At 34.8% G+C, this 27,102-nt stretch overlaps 1 protein-coding gene across 5 annotated transcripts in view; it reads right to left on the bottom strand.

Annotated features, from left to right (window-relative positions):
• Positions 1-27,102, bottom strand: part of LOC138701460 (E3 ubiquitin-protein ligase SHPRH) — a 444,559-nt gene that overhangs the window by 58,182 nt on the left and 359,275 nt on the right. For all 5 annotated transcript variants that reach the window (XM_069828349.1, XM_069828345.1, XM_069828347.1 and 2 more), the window contains 2 exons: positions 26,103-26,300; positions 8,601-8,765 (listed from right to left, as the gene is read on the bottom strand). In XM_069828349.1, the coding sequence (XP_069684450.1) occupies positions 8,601-8,765; positions 26,103-26,300 (363 nt within the window). The remainder of the gene's footprint in view (positions 1-8,600; positions 8,766-26,102; positions 26,301-27,102) is intronic.

Below are 27,102 nucleotides of genomic sequence, written 5' to 3'. Positions count from 1 at the left end.
ACTTTGCCATGATGATTTTGGTTTTACCGTGATCGAATGCTGACGTGGAGAGAGCATTTAGTATGCTCAAAAATGTGAAAACTTCCCTTAGAAATAGACTTAAAACCAATATGTGAATTCGATCCTAATTGTGCGTGCTGGACTTAAGCGTGTAAAAAATGCTGTCATGACTATACTCTACCAGACGATGTTCTCAACCAAATTGGCACAATGGCAGTGTACCGCAGCGTAGGCCAACCCAGCACATCAACTGCAGAACTAGAGGCAGATGATGTGGATGAATTATTACTTTAATCAAGATTGGTAAGTTGTGTTAAAATTTGATTTTTTATTTATATATAAGTAGGTATATTGAGTGGGTCCTTTTTTAATTTTGACGGATTCTGACGGATTTCCAGGTGTTTTACTGACGGGAATATAATTTATGTGTTGGCAACACTGATTCTTGGTTCTGTCCCACAACGCTGAGATTTTCCACTGCAAATCGACCCGAGGCAATTGAGTTTTGCAATTTTGTGCCGACAGTTCGAGTGAAGCAAATGACATTGCAGTTTTAGCTGGTTTTAATATATTTTAATATATAATATTTAAAAAGTGTTAGATTTCATTAAAAAAATTGTGGTCAAATGCTTGGGTGAAAATTTCCACACTTACAATTTGCCAGAAAGTGTAGTGTCAATGATTGGATCAAGTGCAGTGTATTCCCACACCTTCCACCTCAACATCACAGCCGTCAACAATACAACCAGACTCCGCAGAAGAGGGTGACGATGAGGAAATTATATTTTTCTCTGCATATGTATGTTTCCTTATTTTTATTTAGTGATATCTATTATTAATTTTTAGCGACATTTCTGGGGATTTTTTAACAAATTTTGGAGTTAGCTACTTTTTGTTGAAATTTTAGCGAGATTGTAGGGTGATATGTCGGCAACAGTGGCGCACATGCTTCTGTTATGTGTTGTTTGAAGCTCTGGCCCGAGAGCTACCGGTATTTAACGTTACACAGAGCAGTACTGACAGCGGGAATGTTCTGTGTAATGTAATTATATGAGCGGAATATATGTGTTAACTGCTGCATGTATTATTAATTCTTAAACATTAATTTGAAGTATTGCAATGAGTTCGGAATTGTGTGTTATTGAAACCTTATTATTAAATCCATTTTCCCGAAGGACTATTCAAGAGAAGACAGACATAGAGAATATGTGCGCTCGTTCAGTGCAGCTCAAAACAACAATGTGCGTTGGTTGGCAGGGTCGAAAAAACTAAAACTGTTTTGTTGGCCATGTGTGTTATATTATATCGAACTTCTACATCTGATAAGCAAATATGATCCATGACTCATAATGATTTCATAATTATAAAATAAATTATTTATGTGGGTCTGATTATTTTTATTAATTATGAAGTGTTATATCCTCCCATCTTCCCCTATGAATAAAAGAGCAAGCCTAACTTTCGTGACTAGCATTCGTCCCTGATTCAATTTATAATCACAAACAATTTACAGCATATACAATTCATCAACTGAACTACTGTGTGCGCGCCAGCTCTTAAACCGTGAGGTATGAGGAAGTGGGGAAAGGGGGCATATGACTCAGCCAGGCCAGCTAAGGAGTGTGCATGAATGTTCCCTCCGTAGTACAAACATTAACTCTCTCGCTTATCGGTTTCACGCCGCGCCGCATTCCTGCCGCATTATATATATTTAGTCTAGTATAGTACAGTCTTACGTCATCACCCGCTTATCGCTTCCACGCTGCATTCCTGCCACAGTTTAAGAGCTGGCGCGCAGACAGTGTACAGACTACCATTCAATTTACAGTAGGTCTATATACAATTCATCAGTAGAGCTACACAGACTAGTAATCATTTTAAAAGCATATACAATTCATCAGCCAAACTATAGTTCAATTTACAAACTTGTTTTCGTTAAGCTATACAAAATTGTACAATTCATATGAAGTAGATTAATTCAATTTATAAGCTTAAGCAATTCATCAGTTGACCTATACAGTATACTATTCAATTTACAGTACATACAATTCATCAGTTATGCTAAACAAAAATATACAATGCATAGTAAACAGATTAAGTCAATATAAAAACATATTTTAGTTGAGCTATATAAAATTGTACATGTCATTTAAGTAGAATAATTCAATTCACAAGCATAAACAATTCATCAATTGTGTAGAAGGTATGAGTATGTAGAAATTTGGTTAATTCATTTCTGAACCTTTTCTCGTGGTTCTTCAAATCTTTAAGATAATAAGGCAATGCATTGAAGACTGTTATACATGAATAGCGAACTCCTTTTTTAAAACAGCTTAGACTAACAGAGGGTAGATGAAGATCTGATTTATGTCTTGTATTAAAATGATGAATGTCAAGATTTCTAAGTTTCAGAAAATATTTTTACATGATGTCCTTTTATGCACACCGGCCATTATTCTTATAGCTTTTTTTTTGTAAAACAAAAACGTGTTTAGCTTCAGACGAGTTACCCCAGAATATTAATCCATATTTCATTACAGAGTGAAAATATGCAAAGTATGACATTTTAAGTAAGTTTATATCACCAATAGTAGATAAGGATCTTAATGCATAACAGGCAGAGCTCAATTTACGAGTAATACATTCTATATGCGTTTTCCAGTTCAAGTGATTATCCAATTCTAAACCAAGAAACTTTGTGCTTATAGACAAAAGAAAAGGGAACTGATACAGGAAGAATTAAAAAGGTTAGAGGAAAAAAAACGAAAGTAGACTATTTTATCAAGAGGCCAACAAAATGGGAAAAGGATTTCAGTCTAAATTAATTTTATGTAACGACAAAGGAGGTAACCTCTTAAGTGAAGAACAAATAAGGGATAGACGAGATGAATATTATCAAGATCTATTGAATAAAAACTTAGAAAAAGATTGCACACCTTTTGGCCCAGTGCAGCCTAAGACAGATCTCCCCAGAATAGAAGAAACTGAAGCCGCCATTGCAAAAATTAAAAATAATAAAACTCCAGGTGAAGATTCTATTGCAGTAGAATTAATAAAGAATGGAGGAAGTTTATTAATATTAGAAATACATTAATTATTATGTTGTATGAGGGGCAGTCAAATGAAAATGGGCCACTATGCATAATATCTCATGGCAGACAAGTTGGTACAACTGAAATTTGATTGCTGAACTGACACCTGGTGGCGACTCGCGAAAGCACAGTTACACACTAGTCGTTCGTTTATTATGCTGGAAGTTGGGTTAGAGATACGTGTGTTTGTCCATCATCACTAATGAAGGCAGGTAAAGAAGAACAGCGAGATGTAGTGCGATTTTTGACCACTGAAGAAGTAGGTGGACTAGAAATCCATCATTGCATGTCTGCTGTTTATGGCGAACACAGCATGTCATGTTTTCGTGTACTGGAATGGTACAAGAGATTCCGAGAGGGACATGTGTCACTGCAAGACAATGCTCGCCCAGGACAGGCTCATTGTGCCATCACTCCTGCTGTTATTGCTGAGGTTGATAGTCTTATACAGGGAAATCGACGGATCACTGTGGAAGAACTTCGTCATTTGGTGAGAATAGGTACAGTTCCGTATATGTCATTGTGACAAAGCACTTGCATTACCGCAAAATCTGTGAGCAATGGGTTCCACATCAGTTGATGGAGGAACATAAAACAAACAATATGGCTGCTTCACTGTGTCACTTGCAACGATACCACGAGAAAGAGTATGAATTTCTGTCCCATATTGTCACTGGGGACGAATCATGGTGTCACCATTTTGAACCAGAGAGCAAACAACAGAGCCAACAATGGAAATACATGGATTCTCCCCCACCGAAAAAGTCCAAAGCAATATACACAAGTTCTAGTAAAGTCATGTTGACATTCTTCTTCGATTCTAGGGGTTCTCTGCTTGTTGAATTTCTCGAACATGGGACCACAATCAATGCACAGCATTATGAAGAAACTTTACAGAAATTGAGATGCGCCGTTAAGTCAAAATGCCCTGGAATCCTATCGAATGGCATTATTCTTCTTCATGATAATGCTTGCCCACATACTGCCAACTCTGTGAGGAATACAATTTGGAGATTTCGTTGGGAAACGCTTCAACATTCCCTCCCCTCTAGAGCCCAGATTTCTCCCCATACGATTTTCACATTTTTGAAGAGTTAAAGAAAGACATTCATGGACTTTGCTTTGTATCGGACGAAGACGTGTGTGACTGAGTAAAGAACTGGTTTGGTAGACAGCCCACAGTTTTTTTTTTTTCAAGAATGAGATTCATTGTCTTGTCTCGCAGTGAGATAAATGTATAAAGAGTTATGGAGATTACTTTAGAGGTAATAAATGTTCTATTTTACTTTTTGGCATCTGACTCGTTTTCATTTGACTGCCCCTCACATTTGGGAAGAACAAATCCCAAAAGAATGGTATGTTGGGTTCATCTCCTCTATTTGTAAAAGGGAGACAAAACGCTATGCAAAAATTTTAGGAGAATAATGCTTTTAAATACTATATAAACAATTTTATCTTCAATTTTAGCACAAAGATTAAATGTACCGGTAGTAGTAGTATTTATTTAACCTGGTAGAGATAAAGTCGTCAGGTCTTCTCTGCCCCTCTATCAGGGTATCCTGAGAAAATATTAGGAGAATACCAACGTAATTTTAGGGCCAACTACAATAGATTAAATTTACAACTTAAGGAGGACTTTGGAAAAGTACTACGAGTATAAGGTTGATGTGCATTTACTCTCCACTGACTTCCTGCAAGTCTTTGATAGCTTGGATAGAAATAAAATCTATATTATACTTGAAGAGTTCAGAATACCTTGGAAATTGATATCCCTGATCAAAATGACATTAGATAAAACATCGGCCAAAGTAATAGTCAGTAATAAAGTTATGAATGCATTCACAATAAGCTCTGGAGTAAGACAGGGTGATATTTTATCTACTATTCTTTTTAATTTAGTATTACATAAAATAATTAGTAAAATAGAAGTTACTGGAACAACGGCATGCAAATCCAGACAAGTTTACAGGTTTGATGATGATACTGTGATAGTATGACATAGCATCAATTTTAGATAATGAAGGCAAACACATTAGCTTAAAAGTAAACGAAGAAAAAACAAAATATATGAGACTGGATAAACAGAGAAATAAAAGACTAGTAAATTTTGAAATGGAGATTTATAATTTCGAAAGTGTTAAAGAATTCACATACCTTGGGTCGTTTATCAATAATGAAAATAAAATGGAGAATGAAATTCATAAATAATAATGTATGGAAATAGAACTTATTTCTCGTTCTCACACATGTTCACATCAAGCATGCTGTCTAAAGAAACAAAACTTAAACTATATAGAACACTCAATTGCCCAGTAGTTACTTATGGAGCGGAAACATGGACAATGAAACTGGAAGATGAGAAGGCTATTCTCTTAGAAAGAAAAATTGCACGTAGGACTTATGGTTCAGTATATAATAAAGGAGAGTGGAGAAAAAGAACGAATAAAGGGATTGATCAGCTATTGGAAGGCGAGAATATAGTGAGCTTTATTAAATCTATTAGGCTGAGCTGGTTAGTTAGGACATGTAGTGAGAATGGATGAGGGAAGGGTTCCGAAGATGATAATGAATGCAAGAATAGAGGAAGACTGAAGAAGAGGTGGATGGACGATGTATTGCGAGATGTTACAAGCCTGGGAGTGAGGAATTGGAGAACTGTGGCTGGGGACAGAGTGAAGTGGAGACAGTTGTCAGAGAAGCCAAGGTCCACTTTGGATTGCAGTGCTATAATGATGATTTAGCAGTCACTGGTAAAATGTAAACTGTTTTCGTAATTAAGTGTAGTTACATGTTATTTGTTATTTACAGCAGATGTTTGAAATAATGCCTTCTTCCCTTTAAATTTTAAGTTAGAAAATAAGGATCCACATCATATTTTGTATATAAACTACACTCATAAACAAAAGTCACACACAAATTCAAATCAGGGTAACTTGCAAGCCAGAAATCACGACAAAGTGATCACAAAAAACTTTATGAATTGCAGCATCTGTCTATTCTCAATACAAAATGCATATTAATTACTTCTTTCCTGGTCACTTCGGCGAAGTACAGAATGAATATTTAGGTGTTTGAATTTAGTGTCTCTTCAAAACAGATTCAACAGTTCATCATTTATATTCAACATTTTAATTATTAAGGCGATGTGCTACTGAAATTTCTAAAATCTACAATTTTTTAACTAGAGAATTTAAATTTTTACTGAATATGTATATCAATATCACAATCATACATTGTAAATTTGAATCTTTTCTCATAAACACTTAAAAAAAAATTAAATTTATTTTTTTTTCTTAGTGAAAATCCTATTTATAAAAGTTTATTTGTTTTATTAAAAATTTAATTTTTTTCTTAAAGATAACAATACATGTTGTGCAATGGAGCATTAGTAATGTCCTACTGTAATTTATTTGTAAATATATATACGTTCAAACATTAATAAAATAAATAATACTGCTTTACGTATAATTCTGAAGCAATAAAACTATTCTAAATACAGCCAATCAAATGCTCCATTTCACAACAGAGATATTAACGAATAAGTATGCCAAGTTTCATCACTCTAGCTCAGGCATGCCAGAAACGAGACGCTAAATGTGCAGTGTATGTGTGCGGGATCGCTGGTCTGTGCAGATTGCATCATTCACGCATTGCTCTTACCAGTTCTTAGCTGGAGGGGTGTACAAGAATCTATTTTGTGCTTCTAATGTATTAAATTGACATTTGGACATTATAACACACTTAACAGAAGAAAAAAAGCACAATTATTGTCAGTGTCTATATTTGACAATTGTAATGTAAGAAACATTAGGCTTACTCAGTTATAACTAACAAAGCAGTGGTTTGTAAAACATCATTTATTAACATGATTTTTATACAAAATTTGAAGAAAATATAATATTGTAGTAATTTCGAAACAACAAAAAACGAATGCAGTAATTCATTTTATGTAGTAGGAACTAATTATTTTAAAGCAATATTCTTTCATTGTTCGTCTAGCATTACTGAGACCATTGGTACACAAATTATTTTTTTTATTCGATGCAGTGGCACTTGATTGGAGTCATTGGCCATACAATGGCGATTAAAACTAGAATGAAAGATAAAAAACAAAATAAAGTGCAAAGTGAAACTAAGAAGGAGAGGATGTCAGCACTATTGCATTCTTTCTCTGGCCTCCCATATCTATCCACAAAGCTGACAGATGAAAGCGCTGGACAAGCCTTACTGTGGCTTGAGTCCATGTTGTCTGAACATCTACAGAGCATGCAATGGGGACTGGATAGTACACCCAGGCGGTCATGACCAGACAGTCATGACATACTGTGGTGCGGAATGTCGCAACAGCTTCTCTTCTGGGCCATTCGGGGAGAGGGGAGTTTAGTGCGTCCTTCCAGTGTTTAACCTTAATTTGATCCTCCAAACTCGACTTCTTAGGTACACAAATGTTAAAGAAAATATTTTACTCCCAATTACATGCAGTACGACATTGTGAGGTTTTTACATTGAAATCATTTCCTTGGTGTATGTCAGTATAAATTAACATTAATATTAATAAATTGTATAAATTAAATCTTAGAATTTAAATTTACATATAGTTTATTTGTAAAACATTGAGAGCAAGTATCAACAAGTTGAGAACGTAACTGAAATAAGTTAAGAGCGTAGTTCACAAGCTGTGAAGCGACGACATTCTCTTAGTGTCAGGTTTAAAGATTTATTAACGTAAGTATATTAATAAAATATAGTGACATGAGATGGAATATTTGCTATGAGTACTGATTAAGAAAAAGCGCAGGAGAATATCATATTTTGAGAACTTTCCTAATCTTATCTAAACTGTCACAACACTATTAGCTCTACATAGGATGATGAAAGCCTTTCATTTTGAAACAATTATTGTTATGATTCGTGCTTTCTCTTCTTCGTTATATCTGTGGACTCCTCATTTTATTTTTCATAACACAGTCACAGTTACAGCTCAATCAGCACCCATACTGAAACTGTGTTACTGAAACAAAAACTGATCTGTTACAGCAGGCACTGTACAGCCCTGTTGTGCTCCCCTCCAAGCCTATTCACTCCCTCCAAGTAGAAGAATAGGAAGTGCACATCGCACAGAGACAACTGCACAATGTGCAAGGTTTTGGCATGCCTGCTCTAGCTTTAGCTACTGAGAAATACAATGAATACTTGTTGAAAACGTAGAAAATTTCTCTTTTACGATAAATAAATTAAAAATTTTGGTTGCATACAACTCGTACATTAACACAACTTCTACCAATTATATAAAAGTATACTTACAATTAAGTTACTGAGATAAAATTTTCATGAAATCATACATTTTTTAGGGCAAAAGTAAAAAAAAGTGATAAAATTGGTCAAAATTTGATTATTTTTAGTAGCACATCACCTTAAACAAACCACATCACACTAAACAATAATACGTTTCAAGTAAATGACAATAACACTTACATATCAAATAAAATAGTCTAAATATTATCATACCTTATCTCCAAGATTAGTCTGACAAACAGGACATGGATCAGGATTGCTATCTAATCCTCTGCTCTTTCGGAGGTTCTCCAAATACAAAAGCTGCCCTGTTTTACGACGTAAGTCTCCTTGAGCAACTATTCTTTCCATTTCCAAACGAGCCTCATAGGAACTAACCTAGAATTCATAACATATTCGAGCTCTAAATAATATAATTACGTTTTATGTTATGAAAGTAGAAGTATGACAATTTATCAAACTAACGGGAAGTAAGAGACACAAGGTGAAACACAGTTGCTACGGTAACATAAATACACACTGCTGCATCTAACTTAATTAGTAGAGCAACCCACATTATGCTTTATTATTATGTTATGAATTTTATGAATAAAAGTTTCTATTGTATCTATAAATTTAAATTAAATGCTGCATCGAAATGTCATTTTATCACTAATACAAGTACACATAACACTAATAACAGAACAATGCTTAAGAATGAAAGTTTTAGTCATTTTGTGTAGTTCTCAGTTTCCTCATCTGCATCACCCTGAAGAAGTTGATTCATTGCAAGTTTTAAATGAGCCTCAAGTTTTTCTTTTGTCTTTTTTTTTTAGAATCCAACTCAACTGAGCGTAGAAAAGCTTCTCTCAACTGAAGCAGATGATGGAAGAACCATAACTCCCTTGCCAGCTTACTTAATGTAGGCACCTTAGTAGAATGATTCTGTCAGAAGGATAAAGCAGAAGAAGAAGAAGACAAATTTTCTCCACGTATCATTGCTGCATATGTTGATATTTCTTCCAGTGGAACATCAATAGTAAAGAAATGTTTCATTTCATCTCAAGTAAAGATGGAAGAAATCTGCACAGGCTTGACTAATGTTGGATCTAAATTCTGAATTTCCATCCAGAAGTTTATAGCAGGATGGCTTTCATTGATACATTTTGCAAGTTTTTTTTTTTTTTTTTTTTTTTTACAAACAACACCAGAACTTTGCAATATCTGAAGAAATGATGATAGAAGAAGCCAGATCTGTGGTGCATCAACATTATCTGATTCCAAAACCTGCATTTGTTTATAAAGTCCATCAGAAACTACAGCTATAACTCTAAGTTGAGGTTGAACGACTTCATTTTCACAACCAGCCGTTCTAAGTTCGTTACAATGGTCTTCATCATCTTCTAAACTCATCCATTGGTTAACTGCATTGAAATTTATGCTGTGACAATGGCGTTAGCCACATCAATTTTGCCACATAAAAAAATTTAATTGTCAAAAGTACAACATTTCCCCATAAGGAGCTTGGACTTCTCCAGATGGACTGACACACAATCAGATATAAAACATTATAAATGCACATGTGGAGAGGGTATTTTCTCTCATCATTTCTCAGTGGACCAAGGAGATAAACTGTCTTTGTGTGGAGTCCATCAGAGGAATTGTGTTCATGAAGTATAATTTAAGACATCTCTCTTGTATGAACTTTCACAGTTATACTGGATGACATTGCTTAAACAAATTGGGTCATCAGAGAAGTACCAGCAATCAACTAATTAAAAAAGATAAATTTATAATATACATATTACTAATAGGATATAGTCACTTGGACAGCTAAAGAAATGAGGATATCGTGCAAGAACTTAAATTACAACCAGTCTCACAGTTTATAAATAAGTGCCAGAAGTGCCAGCTGCAATGGAAAAACCATGTCCAACGAATGAATGGGAATAGATTTCCAAAAGGCATGTTTTAATACCATCCCCAGGGGAAAAGATCTTGATGATGATGATGATGATTACTAATAGTCTTGTATCAGTTCTAGTGTAAACAAAGTTCAACAATTTAGATTCTTATCAGAAATATTTGAAATTAGCATCACATTTTTATGTCCTACTTTTTTGTGAAAAATCTTGCTTTTTCAGAAAAATGTCCGCTTTTAATTTTTTACTTCTGGTAACCCTATCTAAAATCCATCTAGACATTGCACCAGGACCTGATAAAATAATAGTGAGGATTTTGAAATACTTGAAAGCAGGAAAATTTATAGCTTTATTAGGGACAGCTATGCTCCGTTTTGGGGTTATTCCTAAAGATTTCAGAAAAGGGAGAACAGTTTTACTTGGTGGTGATTCACAGAAATAAAAAATTGGAGGCCTATCACAATTTTTTCAGTTATTAGGAGAATAATCTACCGTGTTTTAGACAAAAAAAAAAAACAGAAATTATTTGACCTTTTCATGTCATCAAAGAGGTTTTGCTTCTTCACCAAACACACATATAAATACATCATTAATTAATGGATGTTTGCATTCAGCTAAATTAAGAAAATATTATTGTTATATTGCTTTTATTGATGACAGTAAAGCCTTTGATACTGTATGCCACAACCATATTAGTGAATCCCTTGCTTCATGTATATTACCTGACAATTTGCGGAATCTCATCACTAACCTACTAATGTCCAACTATATTCAAATCAAAACGGGTATAAATAAAACAAAGAGTATTCCATGAAATAGGGGACTTACTCAGGGCAGTCCTCTATCGCCATTCTTGTTCAATTCGGCAATTGATCATATAATTGAAGCGTTCTCTGATCATAAGGTAGCAGAGAAGCATGGTTTTTCAATTGTTGATGGTTTGAATAAGTTACCATGTATGGCATTTGCAGATGATATTGCTCTTGTGGGAAAAGACGAATTAAGTATAACTTCCCTCATTTCTATAGCAGAAAATTGTTTATCTTTGATTGATTTAAAAATAAATCCCAATAGAAGAATGACATATATCTTAAAGCGGGATGCCTGGCTTCTTCATCAATAATTACAAATAATGGTTCTGTAATCGAATCACTGACTAACAGCGATGAACCTATACGATATCTGGGGGTAAATTTTAATGATGAAAAAGTCTTTGATGAGGCAACAGTAATTTCAAATTTGAGCTCCAATATATTTAAATGATGTCAATCCCCATTATTAAAGCCTTTACAATGTGTGACATTAAATAAAATTAAAAATGTATTTCTCGAGGATGTGGATAAGCTGTTACGAAGGGCAGTTAAGGAAATTATTGCTTTACCCCATGATTGTTCAGATGGTATGATTTATGCCACTAAAAAATATCGTGGTTTAGGACTTGCACAAGCCAAATGGGAGGCACCCGTCCAACATTTTAACATATGTAGCAGACTGCATATCTTCATGGTGTAAGAGACCTTCCTGCCAAAAGGAGAATTGTAATGAAGAAATTGAATCTACCCAATGATAATGATGGAACTCAATAGACAGGTAGGAAAATAAGGAAAACATTAAGAGAACGAGCTTTTACTACATGAAAAGCGCATACATTAAGAGGCAGAGGCATTGAGATTTTTTGCAGATCACCCTAAGACAAACTTTTGGGTCAATAAAGGAAGGTTTATCAATTTCGGAATGGATCAACCTCTGAAAATGTCTTCTAACATCATGACAGTTCGAGCAGTCCCTGGTAGATGTCCTAGCACAATCCTTTGCTGTCATACTGACTGTAATGAGAATAAAACCCTTGGCTATGCTTCTGCCATAAAGGAGAATTACTAAGAAACACTCGCCATCATAAAGTGAGATCAATGTCAGCTTCTGCTTTGTGAGATAAAAAAAAAGGCATGTCTATGAAGAAGTACAATGCACCTCTTCAACAGGATCGATCCGAAGAGCTGATATTACAGCTCGTTTCGAAACAACAATTGATCAGACAAAAGACGTTGACTTTGAAAAGAAAAAAAAAAAAACGTTGACTTTGAAAAGAAAAGTATTTATTAACCATGTATTCCTGACTTGAGTATCCGTTACACAGTGTACCTCTTAAAAACTGGTCAGTCATGGGATTACTTTTTGGTAGTAGGGTTAGTATATCGAAATTTACTTGGGGCATATTAAAAAGTTTGGTATTCAACACCAAACTGTGAGAAAAAATTATTATAGGCTTCATCAAAGATTCCTTGAACATTCTGAATTATCACCTCTGTTTTAAATCTTAATACTTTAATTTGATATAGCCTACATTTTATTTGTTATATCTATTTATGTATACATCTTGATTACACAACGTTTAACACTGTATCACTTCGGAATATGTATTATATGACTTTGTGTTAAATTCTATCGTACCTGGTTTACATGTTTCGACCTATTATGGGTCATCCTCAGAACTGGTCGTTGTTGGTCTTGGCGCCTCTTGTTTTGTTTCGTGTGAGGGTGTGTTCGTGTGATGTAATGTGGAGTCAAAGGGTGTGTGTGTTCTGAAATTGAGTTGTGTGTTGAGAATTTCATTGGGGTGTGTTTTTGTGTGTCTGCATATTTCATATTGTTTTAGTGTGTTTAGTTTCTGGCTTTTTGGTTGGATGTGTAGTATTTCCATGTCTGTGTTGATGTCTCTGTAGGTGTATTTGTGATGTGTTCTGCATATGTGGAGGTGTTTTGTAATTTTGTTATGGCTGTGATGTGTTCTTTGTAACGTGTTTGAAATGATCTGCCTGTCTGTCCTATGTAGAAGTTGTTGCAGGAGTTACATTTGAGTTTGTATACGCCTGTGTGGTTGTATTTGTTTGTTTGTGTTATTTGTGTGTTGAGATGTTTTGTAGAGTGTTATTTGTTCTGTATGTGATGTTGTAATTTAATTTCTGTATTTTTTGTGTTCTTGTGTTTGTGTTGCATTCTTATGTTTTTTGTGATTATGTTTTGTCTTACGTATTATGTTGTCTAATACATCACACTAACATACGAAAACAAAAACACACACAAGATTGCAACCTCATTCAAGAAATTAAATTACAACATCACATACAGAACAAATAACACTCTACAAAAACATCTCAACACACAAATAACACAAACAAACAAATACAACCACACAGGCATATACAAACTCAAATGAAATACCTGCAACAACTTCTACATAGGACAGACAGGCAGATCATTTCAAACACGTTACAAAGAACACATCACAGCCATAACGAAATTATAAAACACCTCCACATATGCAGAAGACATCACAAATACACCTACAGAGACATCAACACAGACATGGAAATACTACACATCCAACCAAAAAGCCAGAAATTAAACACACTAGAACAATATGAAATATACAGACACGTAAAAACACACCCCAATAAAATTCTCAACACACAACTCAATTTCAGAACATACACACTCTTTGACTCCACATTAACGAACACACCCTCACACGAAACAAAACAAGAGGTGCCAAGACCAACAACGACCAGTGAGGATGACCCATAATAGGTCGAAACATGTAAACGAGGTCTATTTATGTATCGTTGTTGTAATAATATGTAGTGTATCTGATTAATGTTTTATGGGCATGATTCAAAATGTTCAGTTTTAATTTAAGTTTTATATAATTTTTTCAAAATTTATACACCACTTACCAATCTTCAAACACTCAGAAATTTCTGATTTCTAGAATTCAGGATCCTTGTGGCTATTTTTATTGGATTATTTTACGACGGTGTATCAACATCTAGGTTATTTTGCATCTGAATGAAATGAAGGTGATAATGCCGGTGAAATGAGTCCGGGGTCCAGCACCGAAAGTTACCCAGCATTTGCTCGTATTGGGTTGAGGGAAAACCGCGGAAAAAACCTCAACCAGGTAACTTGCCCCGACTGGGATTCGAACCCAGGCCACCTGGTTTCGCGGCCAGATGCGCCGACCGTTACTCCACAGGTGTGGACTCCTTGTGGTCTGCCAATGTTATTGGTCTGATGTTTTGCAAAAAACACAAATAATCGCAAGGAAGAAGGCATAAAGCTAAACAAATGTTGGTACCTGGTCCTAAACAGAACAGATAAGAAGCCACTACAACAGAAGGACGGAATTCAGAACAGGAGCAGCAGTGAACAAAGCGGCGCGGACCGCAGCAACAACAGGCCTCGGCCCGCAAGTTGTACTATAAATACGCCCGCACAACCAGACACAGGATCAGTTGCCTCAGGTACGCCGAGAAGAGTTTTGCGCCCTCGGATACCACTCCACTGAAGATGTCTGCTGCAGTTGCAGACGAAACGTCTGGTAGAAAACCAACCAACAGACCACGGCCTCTCAGTCCTGAAAATGAATCTAGATCTACAAATAATTATGTTATGGGATGCTTAAACATTACTATTTTTGTTGTTGAATTACGAATAATTATGTTACAGAACTCAATATTATTATTTTTTGTCTTACAAGTCACTCGTTGTGACAAGTCATGCTATTGTGACATTTAGAATTGCAGAGAATTTTCTTTTTTCTTACACAAGCACCACTTCGAAACACAATTTTTTTTGCAAGCACAATGGACGAATCCTTGTCCACTTCCAATGGCTTCTTTCTTTGCTTAAGTCATCAGCGAAATTTCTGCATCTGGCACCTGTTTTCGTGTCACGAAAATTTGAAGACATACATCAAATTCGCATCTGAAAGAAAGAAAGTGTTATGTACAGGTAGCTCAGTGAACCTACTTTTAATATAGTTTATTCAAAATTTCATCCTTTGTTCCAATTCTGTACGAGTGTTCGTAATTTCTCTCAAGCACAACTCCTACGAGGTTTTACAAGTCGACCTTTCCCCTGTCGATATCCGGAATGCGTATTATGATGTTACCTCCTATTATCAACTTGAGAATGTGTTGTATCAGAAAGCAGCTTCATTCTTTTCGCCTGTTTCTTTAAATTTTCTTGGGCTTCCTTTATGGCTAAGGAGATGTTTGACAATATACTAGCTAGCATCATCTCTTCTCTTCTTTCTCTTGTGCTTCTTTTTCTTTCTGCTCTATATTCATCTGTCCAATTACTGTTTCAATTTCATCCTCTTTATATACATTTTTAATAACATCAGGTGGCAAAGATGATGTGGTCAACCCAGCTCTTGATTCAATTCCGAACATGGTTTTGTATTGTGACCGTTTGATTCTGAATGAAGAACTCTATTTTTCATAAATTGCACAAAGCGAAAACCATTTGACCAATTGGCGGTACAGTTGTCTTTCATCCATGAAGCTAACACATTTTCTACATGCTGGTTAACTCTTTCCACTGAACCCTGAATCTGGCTGTGATGTGTCTCCCATGAACAATTTTTAACTCTCATCAGTATATAAATACAGTGCAATTTGGATAATTCAAGCGTTTTTAATTCGAAATCGTGAATAATTCGAACTTTTCTCTCGGTCTCTTGACATTTCTATACAGGGGAATGTTAAGAAATCATCTGTAATTCGAATTTCACCTTCTTTAATTAGAAGTTCTTTTTCCAGAATTGTCTGTCGAAAATTGTCTAAATGTGGAAATTTAAGATGTTAAACTTCGTCTGTGTTTCTGTAAGAGGTCATCGTTCCAAGGTTTGGCTTTCTCTAATCCACACCTGCTATTTTTTAACACTTGCGCCTTCTATCTGTTACCCTATTCAGTCCTCAGGGTTGGAATGTGGACTTTTCCCTGCCACTGGCCTTCCCCAACCCACATCTGCTATTGTTTAACACTTGCACCTTTAGTTATCACTTGAAATTCCTGCTATTCAGTGTGTTGCAAATAAGTGTCACTATGTCTTTAAGTAAACCAAGTGTTTAGTGCAAGACTTTAACTTTTGCAGTCGCAGTCATTCGAGAAGTCGAAAAGGAGTTGAAGAAAAAATTGTAAATTGCGAAAGAGTCTGGGATACCACTGAACTCTTTGTGAACTTATCTGAGGAATAAGGAGAAAATTTTAAGAAGTGCCTCAAGTGAAAATGGAAAGAGTCCAAAAAGAGAGAGGCAACCAGAAAATGCTGATGTCGATGAGTGCGTGTTAAAATAGTTTAAGGAAGCACGGACTAAAAACATTCCTTTAAGTGGTCCCCTAGTTCGTATGAAAGCTGAAGAATTTTCTGCAAGTTTAGGTAAAAGTGAGTTCAAGGCTAGTACCAGTTGGTTAAGATAGTTTTAAAAAAAGAAATGGCATTTCTTTTAAGTCTGTGTGTGGTGAAAGTGCAAGTGTGAATCAAGATGCAGCAAATTCTTGGAGAGAGAATGTTTTGTAAATGATTGAAGAAATGTCGGCTAGAAACATTTTCAACATTAATGAAACAGGTTTTTCTTTTTAAATGTACACCAGACAAAACTTTAGCTTTTAAGCGAGAAGGTTGCAGTGGAGGGGAAGAACAGTAAAGAAAGAGTCATGTTACTGGTAAGGACTAACATTGATGGGAGTGAAAAGCTACCTTTGCTCATGATAGGAAAATCTGCGAACCCAAGAATGTCGAATCAAAAGCAGTAGAGTATAGAGCACATAAAAAAGCTTGGATGACAGCAGACATTTTTGAATATTGGCTGTTACAACTAGACAAAATACATAAAAATTCTCCTGTTTATTGACAACTGCATTGCTCATAACTCTATCTCTCTTATGGACAATGTAAAGGTTATCTTTTTTTTCGAACACAACTTCAGTTGTGCAGCCAATGAGCCAGGATATTATTAAAAATCTCAAGCAGTTTTATAGACATCTTGTTGTACAAATCCTTTTGTCAGATATTTTCATGGACAGAAATAAGAACTCAAAGATAAGTGGCCTTGATGCAGCACAAATGTGTTGCACTGCGTGATCTCAAGTAACTGACAAAATGACAATGAATTGTTTCCAAAAGATAGGATTTATCAAGAAAAATTATATGTTAAGCCCTTACATAAAGATGTCCATTCACCGGATGCCTGGGATGACAGTACAGAATTACTTTTAATGAATATATCACCTCGGACGAAAATGTGACAGTGTGTGCGGAGATTTCAGACAAAGACATTTTAGCAGAAATATTTAACAAAAAAGGTGGCGATTCGTCTGGTGAGAGGAGGAGGAACAAGTTTAAGCTGAAGAGATGCCAATTCCCTCATCGGAGGTGCTTCATCATCTGGGTGAATTTTGTTGGTACGGTACGTTGAGGGACAAGTCAACATAAGTGAAGTTGTTTTTCAGTCACTGAACGTGCTTGAAGAATGTGCAAACCTTAGCAGACTAAATTCTGCAAAACAATCAGATATTTCAAGCTTCTTCTTAAAATTGTAATTATTTACATATGGGGTAAAATGTTAGATCAGTGTATTGTACTACTGTATGTATATTCTCTACTGTACTACAATATTCTCCTTAGTCTAAAATAAATTACAGTATTGTAAAATTTAGTTAAAATATACAGTTCTATATTTTATAGCATTATTACATCATGTAATCAGCTTATAGCTGGACACATGCATTAAGAAGTAAGCAATTACGAATGAATATTGATTAAATATCCATTTTAAATGTAACCTTTATAATTAGAATTTTTTATTTATTTCGAAATTTTCCTCCACATCTTCAGCTTCGAATTACCCAAGTTCCATTGTAACTCGTTTATGACAGAATTTACAACCACTCTTCCATTATCAGAGTGTAATATACATAGTCCTCCAAATGTCAACAAAACATCAGTTAGTTGAAAGGGAACTTCTTCAACTCTCTTGCTACGAAGTGCTCGCATTAACACATATTTGGTAAGATGGTCGTGGTAAGCCATAATGAACTTAAACCCTTAGTCAGCTGAGATTGCATGTCAATTAGGTCTATCATTTCAGAGTGAGAAATGGCTTAGAAACAAAGCCTTTCTTTTTATGTTCTATAGCTACATATGTGCTTTCAATAACATTTAATATGTCCTTGGTACAGGTTCACCTGTTGAAATCAAGTTCTTCACTCCACCAATTTCAATTACTTCAAATTTTTACATTCTTGGTATTGCAAAGGCGTCTTCTTTGTGGTAATTTTAGCTTCTTCAACTTCAGCTAAAAGTTTATCATACTCGTTTCTTTTTATATCATAATAATGATTTTCTTTTCTTTCTAAACTTGGTAACTTCTCGAGGAAAAACACTTTCCAACTTCTTCTCGTTCAGTCCTCACAATGCATTTTGTCACTCATTGTGGCTATATGTGACAAATTCACTAATCAGTACTTTTACTACTGGAGATAACACACTACAGTAGAATCCCTCTTAACTGGCACCAAAGGGGCCAGGCTAGTTCCAGATACGAGGTTTTGCTGGATAATTGAATAAATAGCGACATATACGGAAAATAGTTCGCATTTCATGTTGCCAAATGTTGAAACTGCAGCTATATGAAGCTTATTTCTCTATCACTTGCTCATAACTGAATAAACATAAAAACTGTGTGGATTTTCTTTATTGAAATACAACATACAACACAAATAATACACTAATTTTAGGTTCGAATATTCATTGGAAACGAAAGTTCGTGCGAAGTGCGTAATGTGGCAACACTGATGGCCCGAACTTAACTAAATAAACATCAAAACTGTCTGGATTTTCTTCATTAAAACACACCGCACAACACAAATAATACACCAATTTTAGGTTCGAATATTCACTGAAAATGAAGTGAACTTCCTAATGTGGCAACACTGACGGCCTGAACATAATTAAATAAACATAAAAATATGATGTTAATAGTTATTGACCAATAGCACTATTAAGCATGATAGCAAAAACCATGGAGTCCATGATCTCCAACAGATTAACTTGGTATTTAGAATCCCAAAATCTTTTATCACCAAGACAAGCCGGCTTTCAACAACTACACTCTACCAATGAACAAGTCATACGCCTCGGCCAAGACATAAAAGACAGTTTTAACAAGAAAGAAGATACCTTGGCAATATTTATTGACTTTCAGTTAGCATATGACTCTGTTTGGAGAAATAAATTATTACTAAAACTCCAGAAATTAGGTATCTCCAGCAATATGTTCAGATGGATATCAGAATTCCTTAGTCAAAGATTCATTGCCACTAAATTCAATAACTCACTTTCTAGTTACAGACAAACATATCGAGGACTACCTCAGGGCGCTGTCCTCAGCACAACTTTATTCAATATTTATATAAATGACTTACCCTCCCTATTAGAGGAATCAAACATGAAAACAGCACTATTTGCAGATGATATAGTTTTGTGGACTTCCGAATCTTCCAGACATAGAGACAAAATTAAAAATTCTGCTCTTAAAGCTCTAAATCAACTACATGAATGGAATACATCAAATTTGATGACACTCAATTTAAGCAAAAGTAACTACCAAATATTTTCACTCGGGAAAAAAGAAAGAGAATTCAATATCCAATAAAATGGCCAACACAATTCAATATCCAATAAAATGGCCAACACCTTCCTAGGACTTATGAATCCAAATATCTTGGAGTTATTTTCGATAGTAAGTTAACATGGATCAACCATTTGAAATACATTTCTGAAAAAGCTCGTAAAAGATTCTCCCTTCTAAAAAGAAGCTCTAGGAATACTTTAAACACTACATACAAAATGTTTATACAGCCAGTGCTGACATACTGCGGAGAAATTTTAATTACTTCACCTTTCATAAACGACATAGAATATGTTCAAAATCAAACTCTCAGACTCATTACTGGTGGAATCAAAACAACGCCAATAGATTCTATGAGATTCCTCACTAATATTAACAGCATCAAAATGACAATAGAAGAAAAAGCACTGATTCAATATGAAAAACTTATCAGATTATCAGGAAACAATTGGCATTCATACAGTCCTCTCTGTAGATTGAAAACTCAAAAAAGTTTCATATCCATTGTTCAAGAATTAAAACAGAAAATCAATATCCCGAATTTAAAGAAAACTTACAAATTAAACCAAACCCTTTAACTCTATTAAATATAGAATATAATCTAAATTTAACAGAAGAAATACTGAAATCAAAAGTAAACACTGAAATACTAAAACAATTGTCTTTAGAGACAATTAATATTAGGTACCTTCCACAAAACTGGCTTCATTTATACACCGACGGATCCTTGATCTCCAGAGAACAAGGTGCCGGTGCAGGTGTTACGTGCTGTCTCTTCTCACTTTATAGATCTCTTGGATATGGAACAACAAGTTTTGATGGTGAAATCATTGCAATAAGTGAATGTCTCAGGAATATTCTATGCACATCAATAAATTTAGGAATGCAGTTATATTGTCAGACTCCAAAGCAGCTATTCTATCAATCGTCTCTAAACACACACCTTCATCTCAAACAGCAGAAATAACTAAAATGCCCTCTCAATTAATATCACTCAATAGAAGAATTGTATTCCAATGGATACCATCCCATTGTGGAATCCTGGGAAACGAGAATGCGGATGCTTTAGCAAAGAAGGGCAGCACTGCTACTTACAGACCTGTTACTAAATCTACGTATTACTCTGTGAAGAGATTTACTAAATCTACATACTTAGACTTCAACAAACAAAATTTGATAACTCAATCCCAAGGGGAAAAATGGAACTCTCTGCATCAAAATCCACAGTTAATTCCCGATTTACCACGCAAATCGTCTGTAGCTGCATTTTGATTGGCAACAGCCCATGATTGTTTGGCCAAACACCTGCATAGAATTGGAATATATCAGTCCCCTAACTGCCCATTGTGCAACTCAAACCAAGAAAGGGATTCGGAACATCTCAAAATCTGTGCTTCAGTGGCTAGTCATGATAATATCTTTGAAAAATATTGGAGTGCAAGAGGTCAAATGACTTTATTGTCAAACGCCTGGCATTAGAAAACAACAACAACATAAACATAAAAATTGTGTGGATTTTCTTTATTAAAACACATCACACAACACAAACAATACACTAATTTTAGGTTCGAATATTCACTGAAAACGAAAATTCGTGGGAACTTCCTAATGTGACAACACTGGCAGCCCAGACTGTGGCAATGTGGCAGGTTTAAATTTTTTTTTTTTGCCCAGCCAAAAATGCCGATGTTTTGGTATTGCTGGTTATTTGGGTGCTGGTTACGAGGGATTTTACAGTACTTACAAGTCAACACCAACTGAATAACCAACAATGACTGCAACAATTATGCATAGGGTTGCAGATCTCTGGGTGCTGTCAGGAGTGCCTGGTTTTTTTAATCCATCTCCAGCCGACAGGAAACTTTTGCCCAATGTTGTAGTGAAAATTCACTGTCCATCAAATAACTTTATAAGTGAGCGTCTGTGGTAATGTTGAAGTTTCAGTGCATTTCTCTTTCCGTCAATCAGACACTAGTCTCTCACACTATGCCAACATTCACCAACAATGAGAGATGACGTAAACAGAAAATTAAAACAGATAATTTTGATATGATGATAATATATTTCAGAAATACGACTTCAATCAACCATTTTCAATTAACTTTTGTCATTAATAAAGTTTTGCAGTAGTATTTTAATGAAACCTGAATGCGTAATAATGGAACAATTTCAAATTTAAAACTCAATATTCACTTCCTTGATCCTTCACAAGTCAGTTCTTACAGCTTTATAGTGCAGTCTGTTATGCGAAGTGCGGGAATTTGTGCGAGTTTTTTTATTTTCAGTTTTGTGTTGTGTTCAATATGAATCCAGCAAAAAGATATGTTAGTTCTTTTCGTGATGAATGGTTAACAAATGATAAGTATAAGGACTGGCTAGAAAAAGGAGAGGATGAACTTTCTTGCAGATGTGAAGTGCACTATGTTTCATTTACAGTAAAGTATGATGGTGTTAAAGCTGTTAATAAGCATCTGGAATCAGAGAGGCACAAAGAACATTACAGAGTACAGAGTAGGAATAATTCTATTCTGAAATTTATGCCCTCACGATATTCAGTTGAACAAGATAAAGTTACAGCAAATAAGTTGGCTTTAACATTTCATGGTGTAAAACATCACCACTCCTACGGTTCACAAGATTGTGGTGATAAACTTTACTCTTGTGTTTTCAATGACTTTTCAATAGCAAAAAAATAAGTTGTGTGCGAACCAAAAGTGAAGCCCTAGTTACAAGCGTTCTTTTACCATTCTCACAGGAAAGACATCTGAAATACTTAAAAAATAACTCAATTGTTTCAGATGCGTGAAATAAAGGTAACAAGAAGCATTTCCCATTAGTGGTGACACATTTTTCTGTAAAACATGGAAAACATAGTGATATTATAAACTTCTATGAAGACAGTAATGAGAGTGCTGAGGACATTTAAAATAAAATTATATCAATTGTTGCAGAAAATGGACTTAGTTTAAGTAACATTTTAACTTATTCGGCTGACAATGCATCTCTTAACAATGGTAAACACAATTCAGTGTTGAGAAAAATGGAAGATAAAAATCCTAATATAGTAAAGGCTAATTGTTGTTGCCACGTACTGCATAATTGTGCCAAATTTGGTTTTAAATTTCTTAAGTATGATGTTGAGTTATTAGTCTTGAAAATATATTCCGTCATGTAAGAATGTTGAGGAACTTAGGTCGTTCTGTGAATTTACTCAACAGGACTATTTTCAGATTTTGCGTCATATTCCAGTTCGATGATTGTTCCTTCAATTAGCTGTTGATTGCCTTGTGAAAATGTGGCGCACTCTAAAAATGTATTATTTAGCAAAAGGTGAAGAAGAAATGAATCATTTAATTTGGAAATTTGTATGTTACCAAAAAGATGTCAGTGGCAGAATGTTTTCTGTATTTTGTTAATTGTAGTACATTTCCAATTTTCTGTAAGGCAATTAAAATATTAGAATGTGAAAATACGCTTTCAATCGAGATGCACAAAATCATGTTGAGAGTAAAGACTCAAATAGAAAGTCGTAAAAAGGACTCATTTTTCGGTTTTGAAGTGAATATGTAGCTTGAAAATCTCACAGAGGCCGAAAAAAACTGTAATGAAAGAGTTCACCACTGTGTATGACAGATTGTTGCAGTATCCATTCAAGTGGTACGATTTTAGTGACAATAACATATTTTCAGTCATATCTGTTCTTGATCTATCTAGCCCATTATATTTAATGCCTTAGTTCACGGAGCAAAGAAATTGTAAATTACTTTCGAGCTCGACGGAAATGAACTCTGCAATGAATGGTCAATTTTAAAGGCAGTGATAACAACACTGATGCAAGACAAAGATAAAATCAGTGTTGCAAACTTTGGGTTATCTTTTCAAAAAAGCTACGGCCCCTAATATGTTAATAATAATGTGACATGTGCTAACAATTCCAGTAAGTATCGCGCATGTGAAAAGGGTATTTAGTGTCATGAATGATTTGTGGACAGATGACAGGAACAGAATGTCAACAAAACTAATGAAAGCGGAAATTTTTATCAAAATAAACTTTAGTGGAAGCTGTCAGGAATTCTACAAAGTAGCCTTGGAAAACAAGAGACTTCTGGAATCTGCAAGGAACTCCAAGAAATACCAATTTTAAGGTAGGTCTACACACATCTATTCTTAATACAGTAAAGATTTAATTATTGCAGAATTTTTTAACAATTTCACAACTTTCTTATATGAGGCTCTGAAAAAATTAACTAATGTGCATTTAAGAAAATATATTTTCCTGTGTCATGCCTAAAAATTTTTCACCATAATTGGATTTTATTTGACGGAGAAATAAATTCCTAAATTCTACAAATCTGGCATTAAAATTAAGGAACTTGTTCAAAATGTAATTTTTTTTTTCACGATTTCAAATATTAATTTATTCGTCAAATCAAATCCGACATTGTTTAATTTTTAACTGATCCTTTAACCTGCAATACAAAATGAACTCATCATCATCATCATCATCATCATCATCATCATCATCATCATCATCATCCAAACAAGTATAAGACCCAAGGCCTCTTATGGTCTTAGTGAGTTATTCCTGGCCCACCTTTTTTTTGGACGGCCTAAAGATCTCTTCCCTTGGGGATGGTATTGAAGCATAGCTTTTCGAAGGCTATTCCGATTCATTCGTTGGACATGGTTTTTCCACTGTAGCTGGTATTTGTTTATAAACTGTGAGACTGGTTGTAATTGAAGTTTTTTTATAATAGATATAATAATAATAATAATAATAATAATAATAATAATAATAATAATAATAATAATAATGTTGGTCAACTGTACGAAGACAGGTCTGAACCTCACAAGTGATACCAAAAAGGCACCACTTATGAGGCAACTAGGCCAGGAGATAATGGGGTAGGGTGCCAGTTCCTTTCCCCCTCCAATGCATACATCGGCAACTAGCTACATATTGCACTAGTCAGACTACAGATGCATACAAACAATTATTGTTCTTCCTCTGAAACATATCGTCAAGTGAAATATACTGTCTGATAATAGATTTACATATAGCCAGAACCTCAATCAGAGGAGAATAATAATAATAATAATAATAATAATAATAATAATAATAATAATAAATTTTATAGACATCGTAAATCTCTGGGTGTGGTGATGGTTCAACCTGGCAACCCTAGTTATGCATCCAGATTTGAATTACTTGAAATCATTACAACAGGTTTTTACTAATAACATTTTTACTTATAACAATCAGTTATTTCTAGATCTAACTTAATTATATTAGTCAACATTAGAATTTCCTAAAAAGCCACAGTTATTTCTAGATGTAACTGAATTACGTAAGTGAAAATTAGAATTTCCTAAAGAGCTCTGTCAGAACTAGAATTTTCTAGAAACTTCAGGTTTTGACGGATTTCATGTTCTGACTGTAACTTATACACAGAGTAGAAATAATAATGATACAAACTTAAAACAACGCCATAAAAATTATTTTAAAATATTACCGGTACATAAAATGAACCAAAAATCTAAAGAATTACACTATAATACAATAATACAAAACTCTGATAGTAAAATCAGAACAACTTGGAACATAATTAAAAAAGAGAGTGGAAGATCAAGCAGTAAAGAAACAAACTATACCCTTATATCTAACAATACCAAAACGTCAAACCCAAATGAAATTGCAAATATATTTACAAAATATTTTCTTTCAGTAACTGATAGCCTCAACATTCTCCAAGGTTCTGCACTATGGCATCGTGGTCTAAGGCATCCTGCCTAAGACTCACGTTATGGTTCAAATCCTTATGGGATAAGAAATTTTCTCTTTAAGTTTCTGCCAGTGTATGGAACTGGTACCCACCCAGCACCGTGTAGCACTTGGGGAGCTATGATAGGTAATGAAAGCCAGCTATAATGGCTGGGGGATCATCGTGCTAACCACACAATACTTCCATTCTGATTGGATGTTCGTCCACCTCTGCTTCAGCATGTGGACATAAGGCCAGCAGCTGACTGGTCGTTCTGGGCTCTAAAAGAGCTGTAGCACCACGGATTATAAATGAATGGCAGTGGCTGCTGGAAATTTTGTGTATTTTATAATAGTCACAAATATCATAAGAGTCCTTTTTTATGGAGTAAACTAATAATGCATGAAACACACTACTTTACTTGCTTTCCTATGGAAGTTATATTCAAATGTTTTCTCTTTCTTAAAATCCATCAATCTTGACTAGATTGGAACCCATAAGTTTGTCTGAAAACCAACACCAAAGTAATATAACAACAATATCTATGGAAAGTCACTGAAAACTGTCATGCCATACCTGATGGTTCTCTATGATGTGAATAGTCTCTACAGCATTGCCAATGTTCGAGCTGAGTTGCTGCAGAGGATTGCGTTTCTTATTCGACTGAGGAACTGGTTCATCAGGGAATCTTATTCGTAGTCTCATCTTGGCCATATCAAGTTCATCTTGAGCTGATACTTGGTCCCGAAGTTGTGTCCATACCAATCGCAGGTGCTGAACAAATATAGAGAAAACAGATGTAAAAAAAAAAAAAAAAAAAAAAAAAAAAAAAAAAAAAAAAACTAAGCACTTAATCAAAGATATCGTCACCCTACTGGTAAAACACACTAAGTCAGTTTTTTGGCAATTTCAGGTTTTGGATGTTCCTTATGTAAAATTTCGTGATCTTTCTTCTGATGAAGTCCATTATGTCGTATCTATAATTCTTTATGAGATAACCAATAATTTCAATTCCCACTAAGTGCGAAATGAGCGAAAATAAACACGTGCAATACACTAAGTCCCTTAGTGGGTTTCACCTGTCAATTTCCGTCTTGTTTAATGCAGCTGAAATCAGTGGCATAGCCAGCAGGTGGGCCAGGTGGGCCTAGGCCCACCCAAAAAATTTGCGAATTTTTACGTTTTTTAGGGAAAACACTCAACATTAAAAATAAACCATGGATCCAGAGCAATAGTTACAATCGATAGAATTAAGATAAGAAGTCAAAAATGTATTCATTTCTTCAAGAGTCAATTTAAATGTGTTAGGTTGGACCTAAAAATATTGTCTGGCAACGATAAAAAGAAGGCAGCTGTGGAGGCCACTGGATTGTTACATCAGATAGAAAAAATTGACACCTTACTTTATTTGGTATGTTTAGACGATTTTCTTACTCTTGCAAATTCATTAGTAAATGTTCGTCCCTCATTAAATCAATGATATAAAACTTTTCAAAGCTTCGAAACGAAGAAAAATTCGAAGAATTTTATTCCAGTGTTGTTTGTATGGCAGAAGTTTTTGGAATCAGTATCTTTG

This window comes from Periplaneta americana, chromosome 6 (genome assembly GCF_040183065.1).
Source record: "Periplaneta americana isolate PAMFEO1 chromosome 6, P.americana_PAMFEO1_priV1, whole genome shotgun sequence".
Classification (NCBI taxonomy): domain Eukaryota; kingdom Metazoa; phylum Arthropoda; class Insecta; order Blattodea; family Blattidae; genus Periplaneta; species Periplaneta americana.
Note: the sequence above shows the minus strand (reverse complement) of the source record. Positions and strands in the feature narration are given on the sequence as shown.